Raw genomic sequence first — 8,766 nt, 5'->3', positions numbered from 1 at the left:
ATGTCTGGCAGAGGTAAAGGAGGCAAAGATTGGGCAAAGGCGGAGCCAAGCGGCACCATAAAGTTCTTCGGGATAACATCCAGGGTATGACCAAACCATCCATTCGCCGCCTGGCTCGCCATGGCGGTGTCAAGCGGATCTCGGGTCTGATCCATGAGGAAACCGGTGGGGTGCTGAAGGTTTTCCTGGAGAATGTGATCAGGGACGCGGTCACCTACACTGAACACGCCAAGCGCAAGACGGTCACTGCCATGGATGTGGTGTACGCTCTGAAACGGCAGGTCCGCACTCTCTATGGATTCGGCGGCTGAACCACTCGACCCATTCGAACTAAACACAAAATAAAAGCTCTTCTAAGAACCACCCGCCACCTCCCCGAGAGAGAGAGAGAGCACTGACCTGGGAACGGGGAGAGGTTGTGGATAGATATTTTATCAGATTTGCGCTGTGTGCGGGGAAGAGATATTAGAATCTCCGAACTGAACAATTGGGCTGCACCAGAGTTCATAGAAACATAGAATGGTTGCAGCAAACAAGGGGACCATTCGGTCCATTGAGCCCGTGCCAGTTTTGGAGAGAGTTTCATTCGTCTATCTTTCCCTGCACCGATAGTGTAAATACTCCGGTTAATTTACCCAGACGGTATCTTCTCCGCTTAAAGTGAAAAGCCACATTAACTCCTACACATTCGCTCATTGTTTTCTTATAATGTAATAATTAATCAGCTCGAATGACGGTGTCCGGCGATTTATGTGGCAGGAGCCATTGAATAGTTCATTGTGAAGAGTCCATCTTGTGATGCTGTTTCTCCCCTACGGTTATTTCCTGCATCTTGAAAAGGCCCGCCAATTTCAGTGTAGGAAAGGAGCGAATTAATCGAAAGTCTCAATTCCAGGCAACGATGATATAATCTCTTCCTTGTTGTGATATTCTGCATTTTCCGTTACAAATTGGTGGCGCTATTCTCGGAAGAGCTTTAACTTATCAAAAACTTATCTGTAACGGACAGCAATGATTCTCTGATTCTATGATCTGTATCGGACGGCAATGATTCTATGATCTGTGAGGGACGGGAATAAAACCCCATTCAGCAATCTTAAAACGCGACAAATATCAATTGATCTGTAAAAGTAACAATGTGCTGATTACCGGACAGCCCCTTCTAAGCTGCTTCAAGGGGAAAGAAAGAAGCGACTGATTTCTGATGGGATCCCCAGAAATCGGCGCTAATGTCACAATCGGAGGAGGAAGGGAAATATGAACGGGCTCGAAAGGAAAGGGAAACGAATTGAGTGAAACAGCGGGAGATTCGCGTGGGTCCCTTTCCCCGCTCTCTTTAGCATGAGTAGCCCAGAATGCGGGGAATGGGAGGGGTCTAAAGCATGAAGAACCGGTTTCATTCTATTAACAATTGTAAACAATTTTACAACACCAAGTTATAGTCCAGCAATTTTATTTTAAATTCACAAGCTTTCGGAGGCTTCCCCCTTCGTCAGGTGAACGATGTGAAAATGAAATCCTCGAAATGAAATCGCATTTATAATTCACAGAACAATGCTTGGTGAGTACAGATAGTTTTTTCAACTGCCCGTTGCCAAGGCAATCAGTGTGCAGACAGACAGGTGTTACCTGCCAGGTCTCACAGAATATACAAATCACCAAAAAAAAACAACAAACAAAAAAAAACAGAGATAGAGAGGTAGAAACATAGAAAAGACAGCAACTGACCCGTTATATTAAAAACAGATAACATTTGTTCGCTGGTGGGGTAACGTGTAGCGTGACATGAACCCAAGATCCCGGTTGAGGCCGTCCTCATGGGTGCGGAACTTGGATATCAATTTCTGCTCGACGATTTTGCGTTCTCATGTGTCTCGAAGGCCGCCTTGGAGTACGCTTACCCGAAGGTCGGTGGATGAATGTCCATGACTGCTGAAGTGTTCCCCGACTGGGAGGGAACCCTCCTGTTTGGCGATTGTTGCGCGGTGTCCGTTCATCCGTTGTCGCAGCGTCTGCATGGTCTCGCCAATGTACCATGCTCTGGGGCATCCTTTCCTGCAACGTATGAGGTAGACAACGTTGGCCGAGTCACAGGAGTATGAACCATGCACCTGGTGGGTGGTGTCCTCTCGTGTGATGCTGGTATCTGTGTCGATGATCTGGCATGTCTTGCAGAGGTTACCGTGGCAGGGTTGTGTGGTGTCGTGGACGCTGTTCTCTTGAAAGCTAGGTAATTTGCTGCGAACGATGGTCTGTTTGAGGTTGGGTGGCTGTTTAAAGTCGAGTAGTGGAGGTGTGGGGATGGCCATAGCGATGTGTTTGTCCTCATTGATGACATGTTGAAGGCTGCGGAGAACATGGCGTAGTTTCTCCGCTCCGGGGAAGTATTGGACGACGAAGGGTACTCTGTTGGTTGCGTCCCGTGTTAGTCTCCTGAGGAGGTCTATGCGATTTTTTGCTGTGGCCCGTCGGAACTGTCGATCGATGAGTCGAGCGTCATATCCCGTTCTTACTAGGACGTCTTTCAGCGTCTGTAGGTGTCCATCGCGTTCCTCCTCGTCTGAGCAGACCCTGTGTATTCGCAGGGCCTGTCCATAGGGGATGGCCTCTTTGACGTGGTTACGGTGGAAGCTGGAAAAGTGGAGCATCGTGAGGTTGTCCGTGGGCTTGCGGTAGAGTGAGGTGCTGAGGTGCCCGTCTTTGATGGAGATTCGTGTGTCCAAGAAAGAAACTAATTCTGAGGAGTAGTCCATGGTGAGCTTGATGGTGGGATGGAACTTGTTGATGTTATCGTGTAGTCTCTTTAGTGATTCCTTGCCGTGGGTCCATAGAAAGAAAATGTCGTCGATGTATCTGGTGTATAGTGTTGGTTGGAGGTCCTGTGCAGTGAAGAAGTCCTGCTCGAACTTGTGCATGAAAATGTTGGCGTATTGGGGTGCGAATTTGGTCCCCATGGCTGTTCCGTGTGTTTGGGTAAAGAACTGGTTATCGAAGGTGAAGACATTGTGATCCAGGATGAAACGGATGAGTTGTAGGATGGCGTCTGGAGATTGGCTGTTGTTGGTGTTGAGTATTGATGCTGTCGCAGTGATGCCGTCATCGTGGGGGATACTGGTGTATAGTGCCGAGACGTCCATCGTGGTGAGAAGTGTTCCTGGTTCAACTGGTCCGTGGGTACTGAGTTTTTGTAGGAAGTCTGTAGTGTCGCGACAGAAGCTGGGGGTTCCCTGTACGATGGGTTTCAGGATGCCCTCGATGTATCCAGAGAGGTTCTCACACAGGGTTCCGTTGCCTGATACGATGGGACGTCCGGGTGTGTTGGCTTTGTGTATCTTTGGGAGGCAGTAGAAGTCTCCCACGCAGGGAGTACGTGGGATGAGAGTGCGTAGGATGCTTTGAAGGTCTGGATCGAAGGTCTTGATCAGTTTGTTGAGCTGGTGGGTGTGTTCTTTGGTCGGGTCTGCGGGTAACCGTCTGTAGTGTTCCTGGTTGTCCAGTTGTCGGTATGCTTCTTTGCAATAGTCCGTTCTGTTCTGTATGACTATGGCTCCTCCTTTGTCCGCTGGTTTGATGACGATGTTGCGGTTGGTCTTGACAGTTAGTGACATTCTATTAACAGTTAGTGGTCTCAGGCCAAGCGATGAATTTGATAGTTTGATGGGGTGTAGGGAGCAATGGGCCGCTCTTCCATCTCTAATTGTTAATTCAGTGCTGACAGTGAGCAGTTCAAACAGCAGACTGAAGTTTGTTACCAAAATAAATGAGCAGATTCACCAGAATAACGCCGGGAATTAAAGGGTTAAATTATGGGGCAAGTTGCATAAACTTGTATCCCCTAGAGTTTAAAAAGTTTTGAATGGCAGTGAGAATTTTATCGACTTGTTACCGGTACCGGATTGATTGATGGATGGAAACAGCCTCTGTCTCCACTGTTCCATGTGACGGTGGGATTGAAAATCCATTGCGGATCTCAGATCACCGCGGGACTGACTACTCCTGCTGCCTCCCACATGATGACAAGTCTATGTCTCTGATCTGTGTGTGTGGGAAAGTACCTGTTGTGTGTGAGATAACTCGGGAACGGGTGCGGTGGAAAATATATATCAAAACCTTAAATGTGTCTGCTGATGATCATTTTCAGAGCCACCAAATCGGCAATGCAAAGAGTTGTGATCACCAGGGTTGAAATCGTGGTGTCGTCCAGTTCCCAGAAATTTAGTTAAACGGGAAATTCATTCAAGAGATACAATTGTCATTTCCAATATGGTGTTAGCTTGGCTCGGTTGGAAACACTCGAATCTTGGAGTCAGAGTTTGAAGGTTCGAGACGCACTCCAACACTTTACCGCACATTTGAGTCCAGTACTGAAGGTCAGGAGCAATCGGACGGGATCTAAAACTCATGTTGGATGTAAAGAACCAGACTCGGATCAAATCAAGTTTCAGACTATTCTCCCCCTCCGGCTGTAGTGAAAGGTTGTTTCAATGTAACTCGCACTAAATATCGAAAGGCAAAAGTGTGTCTTGCTCTATCACTCAGCGCTAGGATCAGAAACATGTTCACTGTGGTACTCGTAACTGACAGGGACAGGCTGACAGGGACAGAATAAATCCTTCAATCACATTGAAAATTTTCACTCACACTGATTTAGCAATCGCTGACTTAATAATCCACACACCAGTCAGCTTCAGTTATAAAAATCTGGGTAAAATAATACAGACCGAGCAAGTATTGTCGGAGGATGAGACTGTAAATAATCATGGCTGGAATACAACAGAATGTCCTTTGATGCCGATGATCAAAGGAAGACGATTTTCCCACCCGCCCAGTTTAATGACAATTATGATATTTTGTCTTATTCACTATACAAATTGCAAATTTCAACCTATTGACGATTGGCGACATCTAATGTTCGTAACTGGAAAATACCGATATGAATCATTTGTATTTAACAAGTTATTGTTAGTTCAAAAATCGGAATCAAATCCTTATTAAATTAATTTCTTACTCTCTTCAGACAGTAACCAGCCCTTTCATAAATACAATGAGTGGCTCTGAAAAGAGCCTTTGGATTATCAGATTAAATTTTGGTCGATTTACTTGCTCTTGGAGCGCTCAGTGCTGGTTTTCTACGGGAGCAGCACCCCGCCCTGAGCGACGGTCACCCCTCCCAGCAGCTTGTTGAGCTCCTCGTCGTTGCGGACGGCCAGCTGCAGGTGTCTGGGGATGATGCGGGTCTTCTTGTTGTCCCGGGCCGCGTTGGCGGCCAGCTCGAGGATTTCAGCCGTCAGATACTCGAGCACAGCAGCCAGATAGACCGGGGCCCTTCTGTCCTTCATCTCACTGGGCTGTTCGTTGAACCAATCAATTGTAAACAATTTTACAACACCAAGTTATAGTCCAGCAATTTTATTTTAAATTGACCAATCAATTTAAAATAAAATTGCTGGACTATAACTTGGTGTTGTAAAATTGTTTACAATTGTCAACCCCCCTCCATCACCGGCATCTCCACATCATTGAACCAATCAGAGAGCGGTTTTATTCACCAATCAATAGCCGGCAATGAGGAAAGGGCGGAAATCCCGGCCCCAATTGTCAGACCTGAAATTTTTTTTGAAATTTGAAAAGCCCGCCAATATATTTGTAACACAAACAGCGGGTTGAGTAAATAATGTCGCCTTAAGACATAGATTTAAAAATCCCTCGTTTTACTCTGTTATTCCACATTTCCCGTCACATCTTCGAAACTCTTTTACAATCCGGTTAGTATTCGGCTTCATTCTCCGCTCGCTTTCAAATGGGCGGGAATAAAGCCTCAGTTTGAAACGGGACAGATTCCAGCTCAATCTTTGTAAAATAACAAACCCCAGATTATGGATTGATCCCTGTTCACAGGAGCTGTTCCGGGATCTAAATCGGAGCCGAGACTCCTGGTGTAAGAAGTCGAACAGTGACCGAACCTTTAGTCTATTCTATCCTCGGTGTGAAGTCCCTTTCAGGTTTGCTACATTACAAAGGGCTGCGGTTAATAAACTGATATTCCAGAATAATGAACAAACATGAAAAAGGGAAAGAAATGACTGAAGTCTGAGCCACCGCCCTTAAAACGGCTCTAAGGGACACGTGCGGGGGAAGGGCGGATTATGAATGGGAATGAGAGGATCAGGGACACGTGTTTGGTTGTTGGGACTAAATTGAACAGCGACACATAGATTATACCGGGCAGTGATTAAGGGAATCTTCCAGATTTCAAGAGAAATTACAAAAGAACTGGAGTTACAGAAAGACAATTATCTGATTCCACACAGACGTGTCGGTACAGCATCTTCAGAGAGGATGTGGGTGGCTCTTAAAAGAGCCTTTGTGTTTAGGATTTTTTCAGTTCATTGTGGAGTTTTACTTGGAGCTGGTGTACTTGGTCACCGCCTTTGTCCCTTCCGACACGGCGTGTTTGGCCAGTTCTCCGGGCAGCAGCAGGCGCACGGCGGTCTGGATCTCCCGGGAGCTGATGGTCGCCCGTTTATTGTAGTGGGCCAGGCGGGAAGCCTCACCCGCGATGCGCTCGAAAATATCGTTCACAAAGGAGTTCATGATGCCCATCGCCTTGGAGGAGATGCCGGTGTCGGGGTGAACCTGCTTCATCACTTTGTAGATGTAGATGGAGTAACTCTCCTTCCTCGACTTTCTCCTTTTCTTGCCGCCCTTTGCTGGCGTTTTACTCAAAGTTTTCTTGGCGCCCTTCTTCGGAGCTGCTTTCTTGTCCTCAGGCATTTTCAAACTCAATTTCAGACCCAGAAATGTCCCAAATCCGCTCCGAGCCCAGATTAAATAGGCTGACGTCACCGCCACATGCTAATGAGGGATGGGTGAAGACAATGATTGTGATTGGTCGGATGGGAGTGATGTCACAATACTTTTTGGTTCAACGCTCTGATTGGATATCTGAAGAAACCAATCAGATTTAGTACCTGCCACCAATCACAAACACGCTCACACCGCCCATTGTCGGGTTTTCGCAACTGTTGTAGTTCTGCTTCCGGCCAGTTGATGTCCCCAAACCCCGGGACATTGAAGTTTGCAGATGAGAGAGGGACAGAACATCAACTAATTATTCGCATTATATTGCACGAATGCGATTTAGAAAAAAATGGAAATGGAGACCAGTTGTAAGTATACTTTGTTAAAACAAACATTAGTCACAATGCTGTGTTAAATTGTTCTAATTAATTTAGGGGATATCGTCTATACTGAGGAAGACTGCTACAAAATATAAGACAGCGTTAATAAGTTTGCAGAACGGCCATGAAGTTCAATATAGAAAGGTGTGAGGTGGTGCATTTTGCTAAGGGGAATAAGGAGGCCACATACGCTTTGGAAAATAAAAGTCTAAATGGGGTAGAAGAGCAGAGGGATCTAGGGTTACAGATTGACAAATTATTAAAAGTAGCAATGCAAGTTAACAAGGACATTAAATAAAGCAAACACAGCACCGGGGTTCGTATCGAGAGGGATAGAATTGAAATGCAGATAAGTTACGTTAAACCGTAATTTAAACTGTCAAACCTTCTGCCAAACTTTTAAACCTTCCCTTTCTGAAATCCGTGCTGACTATTCTTTATTATATTTTCGGTTTCTGGATATTTTTCTATTGCATCATTGAGTAAAAGATTCCATAATCATTCCTACCATTGACGTTAAGTTAACTGGTCTACAGTTCCCTGGTCTATAGTTCTATCTCCTTTTTAAAAATATAGGTATCACATTGGCTGTCGTCCAGCTGGCATTAGTCCCTTTTCTTATGATTTTTTTCTGTATATGACATTGTGCCTCTGTTATCTCTTCCATGGCTTCTTTTAATTTATGTGGATGGAATCCAGCTGGAGCCGGAATCTTACTACCATTTCTATCTTAAATATCTGGATATCTTTATTGACCTCTCAATAAAGATATCCAGATATAATATCATATTCACCCTGTTAATCTCCCTGGTAAATACTGAGGCAAATAAATAATTCAATATTTCTGCCATTTCGCTGACAATACCTATAAGTTTATCTTGTGCATCCCTTAGTGGCTCTCAAGATATTCTGATTTTCCATTTGTTATTATGCATCTATAGAATAATTTACTGTTTCTTTTTATATTCCTTGCTAATTTAATTTTGTAATTCCTTTTTGCTTCCCTAATTGTTTTTATGACATCTTCCTAACCTCTTCGTATTCTCTTTTGTCATCCTCTCCTTTATTATCTATGAATGAGAAATTCCACCAGCTTGTGTCTGTTCAAGGGCTGATGTTTGGCAACTATTTATTGTCTGTAATTAAAGTGCCAGAAACCCAATGGGAGGAATTCAGTCCCAAACTCCACAGGAACACTCTATTTCTCCCTCCTAGTGAAGTAAGGTGGTATATATTGGTGAGTATAGCTGCCTTCCAAGCAGTTAATTCCAACAGGTTTGAATCCCAGCACGCTTACTTTAGAAACTCCAAGACTGGAACTGAATTTGATGCTTTTCAGCGGGATTGTGTTTCCAAAACACAAATGGGTCTGATTTATGTAAAAAAAAATCTTTCAAAGTTCATTTCTTTTCCCCATAAAGTTGAATTTAACTCTGTCCCTTTGTGTTATTATTTGCCCTGATCTGTACAGTGGATACGGGACAGAGTTTTCTGGATTCAGTGAAATTATTTGATTTTCTGAAGTTTTTCCCTCTGCTCAGTCCCGTTCCTTATTTAAATAATGTAGGATTAACCTATCAGGTCT

At 44.6% G+C, this 8,766-nt stretch overlaps 2 protein-coding genes across 2 annotated transcripts; one reads left to right on the top strand and one right to left on the bottom strand.

The window, feature by feature from the left end:
- On the top strand, positions 1 to 311 carry LOC137332743 (histone H4 type VIII-like). The gene is given in 2 exon segments (XM_067996683.1): positions 1 to 25; positions 28 to 311. Coding segments are annotated over 2 exon segments (309 nt in total).
- A 5,182-nt stretch (positions 312 to 5,493) lies between these two features.
- LOC137332735 (histone H2B 1/2-like) lies at positions 5,494 to 6,831 on the bottom strand. Its single transcript, XM_067996678.1, has one exon. The coding sequence runs from the start codon at positions 6,772 to 6,774 to the stop codon at positions 6,400 to 6,402; it is 375 nt and encodes a 124-aa protein (XP_067852779.1). The 5' UTR covers positions 6,775 to 6,831; the 3' UTR covers positions 5,494 to 6,399.
- Positions 6,832 to 8,766: the final 1,935 nt, after the last annotated feature.

Source organism: Heptranchias perlo, chromosome 2, assembly GCF_035084215.1.
Source record: "Heptranchias perlo isolate sHepPer1 chromosome 2, sHepPer1.hap1, whole genome shotgun sequence".
Taxonomy (NCBI): domain Eukaryota; kingdom Metazoa; phylum Chordata; class Chondrichthyes; order Hexanchiformes; family Hexanchidae; genus Heptranchias; species Heptranchias perlo.
The sequence above is the reverse complement of the archived record's forward strand: the minus strand, read 5'-3'. Positions and strand labels throughout refer to the sequence as shown.